Below are 13,332 nucleotides of genomic sequence, written 5' to 3'. Positions count from 1 at the left end.
AAACAGCAAATTAATACAGCATTCTCAACTATTAAAAGCACAATTTAAAACAAGATAGTAACAATAGTATTTCCCATTTTAAATATAAGATATTTAGTATTTCAAACTGGTTGAATTTTTCAAAAGAGAATATTTATGCTAATGTCTGTCCTCACTTTTGAAGAATATTTCATTTTCCTTAACAATATGCAGAAAAGATGATTCAGCAAAATAAAATTAAATGCATCATAGCCAGAGACCATAATGTTAACGTCATAAATCTACTCTCTATTTTACTTCAGCATAACTCAACTTTCGCAAGGGAACACCATTCTATAATTCTTTTCTCAAAAAACAGAAGTGCCAGTGGAGCTTATTCCAAAATTTAGTGCACTCACTAGCTTTTCTGGTAACTTGATTTAAATCACTAATTTTGGGGGGGGGGGGGGTAACTTGATTTAAATCAATGATTTTGTGTAAGGGTGTGTGTGTGTGAGAGTGTGTGTGTGTGAGAGAGATATTTAAATCACTTTTATTTAAATCAATCCACCCTGACTTACACTGGCAAAATTACCAGTAGGTTCCAGGGAGAGAACTTCTGCTAAATTATATAGATAAAAAATTCTCTTGCTTTTCATAGGAAGAAGACCAGACTAATTTCTTTTATGAATGGGACTGACAGTAAATTGCTTTGTTTCTGCTACGTTAAATCTGTCATAATAAACAAAACATTCTTCTAGGTTTTAGGTTTCTATATAAATTGGAAAGTTATTTTGGCATATATTTTTTTAACAAAATATGAAATTTTTTCCCCCAATAAAAATTTTTCCTTATGATGTTTCATCTTTGCAACTAGACCCTACATCATCATCTTGCTCTGCTTACACTTGACACATTTCCCAGTGAACAAATTTCTTAAAAATATTCTCAGGTAAGGTCTCTCTTACACCCAGAAGCCATGACAGCAAAAGCAAGCAGTGTGTGTGCTAAATGATGTCTTTTCAAGTCCACTCCACTGTTCCTTTCCATGCTGCCTCCACCTTTTCCTCTATTTTGCCTCTCTGCCTGTAAGACAATGTCTTAACTAACTCCTCTGCTGTGTTTGGCCAAGTTCCACCACCATATAAGCAAAGAACAAAAACAAGCCTATCACCCCCTGTGTCTTTCTCTGCATATTACTTTTCAGTCTGCTGAGAAACAGAAATTAAAGTCCAGAACCTTCAAGAAGCAAGAGTTAATAGGAAGATGGACAGACTAGAGCCATTAATTCATATTTATGAGGCTGTAACTGTATGTGTAACATGTTTGTGATGAGATTTAATTGTAACTGCGAGTGAAAAATTAACATGTTGACAATTTTTTTTTAAAATCTGATTTAAATTTAAAAAAATCAATTTTTATCCACCCTTTAAATAAGTGGAAACTGTAGCATATTATTACTTGCCTACCAGTACCTTATTTTCTGCATATGAAAAGAATATACTCTTTCAATATCTATAATTCAACCACAATACTTCCTTCCAACAGGTTCTCCACATGATGTAAAAGGGCTAAAGACATTTCATAATATTCCTTCACTAACAATACAAAAAACACAAGTAATTAAATGGCTAATTTATTAATATATCTAGAAACACAAATTTCAATAAAATTTATTTAAAGCATAATGCAAAACAAAGGCTATAAATTTCAGCTGGCATGCAAAGATCACAGAAATATGATTCATACATGCATGAGAGCTTGCCCCAGTAGATAATTTTTCTAAAGATCTTTTCACTGTAAATTGACAAAAAAATTAATTCAGCACTTTAGCCTTAGAAGAAAAAAACAACCATTTATGGTGTAAAGTTTATCACACTCAAAAGCCAGCTTCCTGCAAACCACCTTGAAATAATATTCAAATATAGTGTGAACAATCACTAAAATCTACCTTAATTTCTAAACCACACAAAGGATTACTGCATAAATTTCTAAGGCAAATTAGGCAGATTATACCATCCTAATGATTACTCTTCCTTTAAATCCTTTAAGTAAATAAATGATGATGTTGCTGAAGAGGATAAAGGAACAAAAAAAATCTGGGCATATATTAAAAATTCTCTCTACGTACACAGTATGAAATAACACAGTTGTAAGCCATAATCATCTAAATCATGCAAACTCGTACAAAGTGTTTTTCAACAGATTCACATTTCACTAAGTCTTGTATTAGAAAAGCACTAGCTGCAAACTGATAAAGGGAATCTGAAATTCTGACTGAGGTAATTTACAGGGTATTTGTTTCCTGCATTTTCAGCTAAAAAAAGACAACCATATCTAGTATTAGTAGCCAGAGCTCAAATACCTAGTTTGCAAAACTCATGCATTTCAGGCATTAGTGAGTTTTGTGCAAATAACTGCTAACAAAAAGCATTAAAGTACCTTTTGCATTAGCTTTTCTCTTGTCTACCCCTCCTGGCTCCTCTCCTAATGTTTGTAAGATGAAAACAGGTTATGCATGTATTCTGGGATATTCAATACATTAAAAAAGAACATATATTTACCAATTTAGAACAACAACATTTCATTGACTCTCTATAGTAGATAGAATTCCAGATTCTTCCAACTGTCAACCTTCTAAATATATTTTGACATATATTTGTTAAAATAAGAGGTCTTTAATGTACTTCTGTTTGGAGACAGCATGGATCGCAGGACTGCACTCAGATGTAGGACCAAATGTTGATGGCACAGTTAAATGATTAAATGCCAAATATAAGCAGATTCCTAAACCTATCACGCAGCCTGCAACAAAATACTATGACCATTACTATCACAGTGATGGCAGCCTTCCCTACCTACCATCATGCTTACTTAGCAGACAACTTCATAATCTGCTACTGTATAGCCAGCCAGAGACATTAAAGACAAAGTATGGCTATAGATAACTTTGAAAGTTGTTTCAGTTAAACTACTAAATGAATTCACCAACTAATTATACTATTACATTTGGCCTCTACAGTAAAGTTGTACAATTTGTGCTGAAAAACAACAAAAGTATTATTACACTAAAAAAGAATTTTGAACTGCTAGTCCCACAAACTTCAAGCCAAGCTGCTTCCTCTTCTTCTCATGTTAAAACATAACTGATGAAACAGGTAAATCCTAACTTGGCTGGCAAAATTACACTTGTGTAAATGTACTGCCTCCAGTGCATAACTTATAAGAACTAAATAAATCAGTTGAACCAAATGAATAGTATTATCAAGCCAATGAACGTGGCAGAAGTAATAAAACAAACTTATAAAGCACATAAATATTAAAACATGTGAAGTCATCCAAGTTTGTAATAATTAAAAATGATAAAAACCAGGGTATTTATGCACAACACTTTCTGAAATTAGAACACGATTAGAAAAAGTACACAATTTTACCTTTTCCCAAAAAGGGCAGTAATTTTAAAATTTTATTTAATATTGAAATCTGCACACTCCACAAGAGCGAGCTCAGCAAATAACTTCTTCACATTTTTATTGATATTTCAATTGTTTATAGACATCCATAATTTAGGGACATCTACCTTTTTTGTAGACAAACAACAGCAAGTTCCAAAACTCCAAGTAAGTTCTTAATGCAAACCTCCATTGTAAAAATGTTGTGCTTCTATTGAGCAAGCCAACTAAATAGATGATTTTCCAACTCAAAGCCATGTCTATTATTATAATTGGTCTCAGAATTCCACCAGTCAAATATCTCTAAACAGGTAAAACATGAACACCACTCTTCAATATTACTACTATTTATTGATTCAATAAATGTTTACCAAAAATTTTGAATTTGAATGTTTTACAATAGTTTTGCATCAGTATTAGTGTTATTTTTGTTAGAGAGAATTATGGTTAACAAATATTTTAACTAAACAAATCCCCAAATAAAACAAAACAAAACAAAAGCGATAAAAGCCTTACCTGATTAACATTAGCATATTACAGTTACACCTTTCTAGGAGAATGATGTAACAAAGCAATTCTATACAACAGTACTACATACATAAATATCTAGACACAACAAAAATTTCATCATCAGCAACTTCCCCAAAAGCATATTTAGGCTGTGTATACATATTTAAAAGATAATACTAAAAAGAGTCTTCATAAACATGCAGGAATATATTGTAGAATGTCAGGATTAGTTTCATTTCAAATCATATGTGATAAACACATTGTTTCCAAATTTTGTAACTAAGATTTGGAGACTTCTGCAAATCTTCTCACAGGACTGCTTTCTAATTTATGTAAAAACAATATTACAATAAATAAAGTTTATTTTCATAATGCCTAACATCTGTCAACTTAGGCTACGTCTACACTATGATGTAAATTTGATTTTATTAAAATCAATTTATAAAGCTGGGTTTCATATATTTGAATTTGACTGTCCTCACCTCCCCATGAGGTCGACTTATTCCTGCCACACACAACTGTCAAACATTAACTGTTGCAGCAGTGCATTGTGGGAACCTACCCCACAGTTTCCTCAGACCATAGCATTCTGGATATTTTCACTGGTGCAGCATGAGAAAAAAAAAAAATAACCTTCAAGAGACAGTGGGTATGCGATGTCATCTTCCCATATTGCTCTGCCCTCATTCCCCCTCAAAATCTTTGCCTCATGGGGAGGCATCCCACTGACGACAGCAAGCCCACAAAAATCTTTACCGCAGCGGGGGGCGACTCCCTCCCACCTATGGGGGATGGGGCTGTCCCTGTACAAATACGAACCACAGAAAAGAAGTTTCTCAGATTCTCATACAAGCACAACGCCCACAGCCCAGCTGTCACGAGGTGCAGTGGGACAGGGGCTGGCACCAGCGGTGAAACAAAAAATGCAAGATGTTCAGCTTACGGAAGGAGACACAGAACCATAACCTCCGTGCTGGGGCTAGTTTTAATGGGTATATGCACTCATAATAAAGGAAGAAGCTTCTCAGCCTCTCATACACATATGACTCCCACAGCCTAGCCATCACAGGCTTCCTAGTGCTGAAGTCAAATCTTTAGGCTTCCTGTTACCTAATTCCTGTGTACTGGAGAGCACTGGAGATTAATGTGGCCAGAGCCGACAACTGTGGGGCATTGTGGGATACATACAGGACACCTCTGGAGGCTAATAAAGTAGATTTAAAGACATGGCATTTCCACACTAGCCTTAATTCAAACTTTTACATTCAAACTTGATGCTACAGCGAGCTGCTTTCAATGACATTACCGTATTGACCTTAGCATTCCCTAAAAATGACCTAATGGTATTTACAGTGAAGACACTGGCATTGTAAAAATCGAGCAAATGGCCTTAAATTCGACTTCATCATGTAGTGTACACATAGCCTTAGTACGATATAACTCATAAGAACATAAGAACATAAGAATGGCCATACTGGGTCAGACCAAAGGTCCATCAAGCCCAGCATCCCATCTGCCGACGGTGGCCAATGCCAGGTGCCCCAGAGAAGGAGAACAGAAGACAAGTGATTTATCTCCTGCCATCCATCTCCTGCCCTTGTTATTTATGGACCTGACCTGCAAAAATTTATCAAGCTCTTTTTTAAACCCTAATAGAGTCCTGGCCTTCACAGCCTCCTCGGGCAAGGAGTTCCACAGGTTGACTGTGCGCTGTGTGAAGAAAAATTTCCTTTTATTAGTTTTGAACCTACTACCCATCAATTTCATTTGGTGTCCCCTAGTTCTTGTATTATGGGAAAAGGTAAATAATGTTTCTATATTCACTTTCTTCACACCATTCATGATTTTATATACCTCTATCATATCGCCCCTCAATCGCCTTTTTTCCAAACTGAAAAGTCCCAGTCTCTCTAGCCTCTCCCCATATGGGACCCTTTCCAAGCCCCTAATCATCTTAGTCGCCCTTTTCTGAACCTTTTCTAATGCCAATATATCTTTTTTGAGGTGAGACCACCACATCTGCACGCAGTACTCGAGATGTGGGCGTACCATAGTTTTATATAGGGGAAGTATGATATCTTTTGTCTTATTATCGATCCCTTTTTTAATAATTCCTAACATCCTATTTGCCTTACTAACTGCCGCTGCACACTGCGTGGATGTCTTCAGAGAACTATCCACTATAACTCCAAGATCCCTTTCCTGATCTGTCGTAGCTAAATTTGACCCCATCATGTAGTACGTGTAATTTGGGTTATTTTTTCCAACATGCATTACCTTACACTTACCCACATTAAATTTCATTTGCCATTTTGCTGCCCAATCACTCAATTTGCTGAGATCTTTTTGTAGTTCTTCACAATCCCTTTTGCTTTTGACTGTCCTGAACAACTTGGTGTCATCTGCAAACTTTGCCACCTCACTGCTTACCTCATTTTCTAGATCATTGATGAACAAGTCTAGATCATTGATGAACTCTGCTTTACTGATCCAAACTCTTAAACATTACAGATATTCAATTTCTTTTCAATACAAAAGAAACATTGTAGAATGAATCACAAAGAGCCTCAAGCATACCATCACTAAAGAAACAATATACAAGTACTATTATTTCAGAAAGAATAGTTGTCAAACTATTTAAAAATTAAACTTAAAAGCATATCATTTAAAGATGTTAGCTCTTAATACTCTAATTTATGATACAGTCTTGCAAACTTTAAACAAAAACATCAGTCATGTAGCACTTTGAAGAACAACAAAATGATTCGTTAGGTGATGAATGTTTGTGGGACAGCTAATAAATCATTTTGTTAGTGTTTAAAGTGCTACACGTCTGCTGTTTTGTTACCTCTGTTATTTGCTAACTTTAAGTTTCACTTTTGAATAAAGAACTTAAAAAACAATATACTTCTCATACTTCATTTGACAAATATTCATTATTAAAATGACAAAATACATGTAAGTGCCTTTGAGTATCAGTTTTATTAACTGATGTCAGCATAGGTCCCTAAAGACAACTGCTTGATACAGTTTGTTGGTTTGTATTTCAATGATATTTTTACATAGGGCCTACTAAACCAATGGTTATTCAAAAGTAAATAATTAAGGATGTGATTTTTCTTCTTTAAAGTGTCATAGAATTTTAAACACAACTTCCAGTTGATAGAGACTTGTTTGAATGCTGACAGCATCATTTGGTCCTACATGTTCAGAAGACACAACATTACCATCTTGGTTTACAATTCCTAGATGGATTTTTTAAGGTAAAATGTATATATTTCTGAGCTGTTTTCCAATGAAAGAAGGTCCTGTTTTCTCGGGGTGGGGGTGGGGGCGGCAGTGTCACAATGCTGAGTTTAATAATTAAGGCTATTAAAACTGTAACACAGTTGAATGAAGTTTTAAGAGTTAAATTATTTCAAATCCACTACAGACATTATTTGTTATTATCCTTGTTCTAAAAAAGGTAAAGCACATTTATTAGAACTATAAGTAAACATCTAAGGCTAAATTTTCATATTTAGAAATAACTTATGTATTTCACATTCAGTCTGAGCTCATTTTTTCATACTCCAGAAAGATCCATCAGGCAAAACCACGTAGTAGAAAGAAAACTTTCACGTCAGTACACTAATCAGCAGTTTCCCAAACTAATCATCTTTAGTTTGCATACGAAAGTTTGTTTCTAGCAGATTAACAAAGAAAGATATTTAAATTGTAGAAATAAGAATGCAAAAGTAAGTTGCCAAACCAGGAGTTAATATTTATATTATAAATCCACCAACCTTATACACTGGGTTTTACACATCTCTACCCCATAAGAGGAGTCAAAGAAGACTAGTCTATGCTTTTTTGTTGTTGTTGTTCTTATGCATATAATTTTTTTTAACATTTGCAATACACTCTTTTGGAATCATATGGCCTTCTGCCCAAAACAATTTGCTTATAATAAGCTATCACTTACCTTAAGTTGGATTCTCTTTGCTACCAACTTCCACAGTCCTTCATGTAGCCAGGCAAATCAGTGCCCAGGAAGATGTTCTTCTCCCACTCACAAATGCAAGAGAGCTTTGTAGCTAACATAGCTAGTGTAACAGAGGATGGCAAGAACTGCTCTTTGGTAATTCTGAGTAAACTTCTTTTAAGATTCTCTTGCTTGCCTGCTCAACTAACTACAAAAGGAAGAACTGAATTGTAGCCAGGGTATATTTGATCAGGTTTCTCATCTGAAGCACGTTGACCTACAAGCTGTTAAAACAATTCCCTCAACTGTATGGATCTCAATACTACTGGGAAGGAAGATATGTTGTTAAGAGGAGATTCATAACTCAGATTTTCTCCTCTATGAATGGAAAGAACTTGGCTTTAAAAGGGATGTATTACAGATCTGTGAGCTGCATCTTGCTTGCCAAGTAGAAGCTGTCCAAGAAATAAGTCTTTTGCCTTTTTTAGTCCTGGTCTACACTAGGGAACAAAGTTGATCCCAGATATGCAATCATAGCTATGCCATTAGCATAGCTGGAATTGACATATCAGAATAGACTTTCTGCCCTACTGTAGATCGGGACTGTTAGGGCTCACACTGATGTCTCTTACTCCACACAATAACGTGGTCAACATCTGAGCTCAGAGAGGTAAGTTTCGCTGTGTCTTCACACGCACAGCCAAAACTGAATTCCAGAACACTGATCACAGCGTGTCGAACACCAGCAAGTATAGACATACCCTTAGCCTCACAGTGGAAGAACCATTTACAAGTGCAACACAGCCATGAAAACTGATTGAAAAACCCTTTGGCAGTGGTGCAGCAGCATGAAATTAATCAAATACTAAAGTAAGCTTCCTTGCTCGATGGCTATGGACTTGGAAAACACATTAGTGCAGACTGACTGAACCATAGTGAGAGACCTTTTTCACCTCAAAGTATTAAGCAAAAATGTTGACAAAATTGATCTGTTCTATTGTACCATTTTTACAAAAGATGTAGTTAAAATCTTCCCGAACCATTCACTGTCTTCCCTTCCTTTTCTCCCACTACAAGTAATCTCAATGAATAATTCACAAATTTTTAATTTCTTCTGAAGTCAGTCACTGGAGACTTTCACTAGTGATACAAAATTAGGAAATGTTACCTAAGAATGAGCAGCCTTATAATCAACTGCCCTTGAAACAGTTTTAAGACAGAAAGATTTAAAAGATATATATATTTTTAAAAAGCTCCAAAATATATGCAATAGTAAATTCAAACTATGTACAAAGTACTGTTGAAGGTGTCACAGAAATCAGGGGTTCAGCCCTTAAATATATTATCAGTCATTACAAGTTTTGTAACTGTTTTTATTAGTATCACAGCAGAGCAAGCAAAAGCTTATGCAAAAAATTAATGACTACTTGTCAGCATCCATTAGCTCAGCTCACTAAATAGCATTTTAAATAGGCTGATCAGAAGTCAAGTATTTTCACCATCTCACTGTTTTAACAGTGCTTCCCCCAACCATTGTGTAGAAAACACAAATGATCAACAGAATTAACCTGATTTTCTCTTTTAGAATAAAAGTATAGCACACTGCACAAATTAGAAGAATCACATTTCATAATTACAATTAAAATTTCTGTTTGAAATTCCATGACCAATAATTCTCAGATCCAATCCATTAAACTGTGGGTCAGCATGTCTAGTTCTTGCAGTGTCAAGTGATTTAGTTGCCATTTCTTTTCTGAGCTCTCTGAAAAACTTAATGTTACAAATACAATTTGTCACATACCTGGTTTGTAGGCTGTGGACATTTGGCATCTGTAGAATATTTTAATGTACCCAATATAGTTAAAAAGTGAATTAAGTCATAACAAATTACCATGTGTCTGGATCTTCCCAGGCAGAGACTCTTTTTGACTCTCCTTTCTCTATCCCATAGGGTTTTATAAACAGGAAATGTCCTAGGCTTTTGGAGAGCAGACACACTCCAGAGCTCAAAAAAAGCTCTAATTGGTCCACTTTCCATCTGGTATCTAACCTGCAACTAACTGGTCCATTCTCCTGCAAGCTACAGCTGCTGGATCTCACCCACCCACATCCTAGCTCTCAGCCATGGGGCAAAAGTTCCCACAGGAAGATGCTGACTGATGGGTGGTGTTGACCAGTAGGCTTGTGTCAGCCACTCTACCTAAGTGACAGAGAGACATTGCCCCCAAGCCTTGTCCCCTGAACTGTACTTCCCACACCTTCCTCCAGTTCTCTCCTTATGAAGAAGAGACTTCCGAGGAACCTGAGAGACAGTAAACCTAAGTAAGGCTTTAGCCTACCATTTTGTTACATAGGAATTTCAGAATAAACTCTGTAAGGCTCAGGTATTTGCTTGTGTTTAGACATAATGGAACTGAGTTTCAATCCTAACTGTTCCTTGTAGGCTTGCCTGACCTAAGTAATTTGACTCATTCCTAAATGGGCATGACTGGACAGGTGAGTAGTTAGATTGTTAAGTAGAATCTTAACAAGTAGTATGTTGGAGTAAGGATATCTACAATAGTTAAGATAAGCGTGCACACCTTGATGCTAAGACAATGGACAAGATAAACTTGGAACTAAAATATCAAGTCTACGTGACCAGCACATGGAAAGAACAGGATGTACAGCGATGATTACTTTTCAGGAACATAAGCCATTCCGAAAACAGGTGATGCAATGTTATAAAGTTATATGTAAATACATATAAAGGAAGAGGGTTTCTGTATAATTTTGTGTGTGTTATGCCCTATACCCAGCCTCTACGCTTGAGTCAGACTTACTCAACGTAGCTTTGCTGGATGTCAAATCTGAGTGACGAAATGTGGAGTCAAACAGAGTTTCTGGATCCCAAAGACCTGGATGAAGTGTTCTCCCAGAACTGGTGGAGGTGTTCTGGACAAGCTGAATGGAAAAGGTCTCTGAGGGAATCCCAAAAAAAGAGAGCTTATTTTAATTTTTCAAAAATACTAAAATAAAATTAAAATTCAGCTAGCTTCTATTAGGACCCAGACCTAAGTTTCTTACACTGTCAGATAACCATTAATATATTACAGTGCAACCAAACTTGAGATTTTCCAAATGCGATTTTACAAGTTATCAGCATTACCTAACATTGCTCCTACAGATGTCAAGGGGAGTGTTAGGGTACATCCACATCTCAAAATTAATGTGTGCTTGTAGTGCAGTAAGGAATACTTTCACTAGCTATAATCAAGCTAGTGCATAACAAAAGTAGAGATGTAATACTTCAGCACTGACTATGCATATAACAAGCCAACTGTGAACCCTGGGCATGCTCTCAGGTTGCTAACCAACACAGAAGTCTGTGCCACCACATCTTCACTACAACTGCTACTTGCATGGACTAAATTTCAGTTAATACAGATATATCTACCCACACTACAGTCACACTGTAATTCGCAATGTAGACGCTCTGTTGACTTCAACAGGAACAGTGTTTAAGCTAATGAGTAGGAGAACTTCTAAAAATCTCACCCTAGAGATTAAAAGTTCTAGTATGTCATCTAGTCCAGTCTTCTGCCTGTTTTCTAAGGTATTTTCTACAGCTCAAAGTACCCTGTTTCCAACATTTTCATTGGAAAACTACCTTACAGTCTCACTCTGCAATTTAGTTGCAGTTCAAAAAGCCAACTATATTTAATTTAATTCACTAATTTCATTAATTTAATTTTGAATTGTGTATCAATACTATCTTAGTTACAATAGCATATATCTTCACAATTTCAGTGTCAATACCAAATTCATTTAAATAAAGCATGTTAAATTTCAGCCTGGGTATGACAAATTAAAACTGTGCAACTCAGGATTCACAATGGAAATTTTTACAAAATTTAAGCGTAGCAAAGTTGCAAGGCATCATTAAAGTGCTTTTGGTATTTTCTACATTAAAATAAAATTGCTCAAAAATACCATATTTGTATATTGAACTGAGATCTCATTTTAAGGTTTCTGAGCTAGATAAGAACTGTAGTTGATTCTATGTCCCTGAAAACCTGCCTTTCGATAACAGTTACCTTCACTATCAGAAAATGAACATCTGATAAAATAGACTTTGGAAATATGCATTACCAACTTTACAGAAAAAGATTAACCCTTTCAAAAATGAAATAAGGTTTGTTGAATTTTGCAAAAAAAATTGAAGACATTAAATTCTACTTTGGGTGGAGTAATCTTTAATATATTCAGCATTACATAAATACATATTCACAATCTCCCACTTTCATAAAATGCCCACTAAAAAGTCCCTTGAAAACAGATCAGAACAGCCCTTAGGGTATGGTTACTATACAAAAAAATTGGACTAAAAACTGTTTCAAATTAGACAATCATACTGGCATGCTACTTCTTGAATAAGATATTAACTAACGTAAAACCAAATTGTGTTTTTTACACATTTTACAAGCACTATATAGACAGTGCTTCTAAATAGGTAAAAAGAATGTATCTGAGAAATCAGTCAATCACAAAATTAATTTTAAATTTAAGATATGAATAATTTATTTTGTACTCATTTGCACTCATTTGTATAATAGCTTTATTAGTAAGGATTAGCATATAAATATATATTTACATAACACATTAATCATGCCAGAATATCTTGTAATCAAGCCCATTACAAAATGCTTCCATTAATGCTTGTTAGAAAGACAAATGGTTTTAAGGGGTAACGGTACAGCTTACTATAGTTACCTTGGTAACTTTAGTGCACAAAATGCACAAATTGAAGCAAAACTATACAGAAGCCAACTATATAAATGCACGCAATTTTTATTATTTTGTCGTAGGCATAATTACACAAACATGTAATGTTAATCTCCCTGTCACAATGGAGAAAGTCACTGAAAGGCTTTTCAAGTTGTGTAACTAGATCGAATGACTGATTTTTACTTCACATTCAGAATGTTCATTCAGGATTTGGTCTGTTTTTTCTTCACCAACTGCCATAAAGTCCTGTCATATTAAGATTAATGATTTTATGAATATTTTCACAAGCCAATAATATTAGCCCCTGAATCCTTCACTGGTTCTGCAAATCCAAAATAACACAAGTCTTTTTTCCCTGAACCCCTTCGTTCTGTGACGTACCATCAACATCATCTGCAGCTTCGCTCTCTTCTTCTTCTAATATTTCAAAAGGAGTCATTACATCATAGAGAAATGAGAGGAAGCCATAAAACCAATCAGAGCTTTCCTCTGCTAAAATATTAAGGACTTCCTCAAGGGAATCAATATTTTCATTACTGCCATCTTTGGTCAAGCCTACACAAGAATAGAGGAAAGAGAAAGAAAAAAAAGGAGAGCAGTTAGGTTGAAAAAGGAAACTGAAGGAGGCTGTATGAAAGACCTCTCATGTCATGATAGCAGTCTCTATAGAAATGCTAAATT

At 35.3% G+C, this 13,332-nt stretch overlaps 1 protein-coding gene across 12 annotated transcripts in view; it reads right to left on the bottom strand.

Annotated features, from left to right (window-relative positions):
• The window catches only part of ASPH (aspartate beta-hydroxylase), a 196,066-nt gene that overhangs the window by 141,493 nt on the left and 41,241 nt on the right, over window positions 1-13,332 (bottom strand). For 5 of the 12 annotated variants that reach the window (XM_074987144.1, XM_074987139.1, XM_074987140.1 and 2 more), the window contains one exon: window positions 2,401-2,445. The exons of 3 other annotated variants lie outside the window; for them this stretch is intronic. In XM_074987144.1, the coding sequence (XP_074843245.1) occupies window positions 2,401-2,445 (45 nt within the window). Of the gene's footprint in view, window positions 1-2,400; window positions 2,446-10,650; window positions 10,845-11,939; window positions 13,207-13,332 lie in introns of those variants that run through there. 4 more of the 12 variants (XM_074987148.1, XM_074987149.1, XM_074987150.1 and 1 more) reach the window with 3 other exon arrangements.

The sequence above is a fragment of the Carettochelys insculpta genome, chromosome 2, assembly GCF_033958435.1.
Source record: "Carettochelys insculpta isolate YL-2023 chromosome 2, ASM3395843v1, whole genome shotgun sequence".
Taxonomy (NCBI): Eukaryota; Metazoa; Chordata; order Testudines; family Carettochelyidae; genus Carettochelys; species Carettochelys insculpta.
The sequence above is the reverse complement of the archived record's forward strand: the minus strand, read 5'-3'. Positions and strand labels throughout refer to the sequence as shown.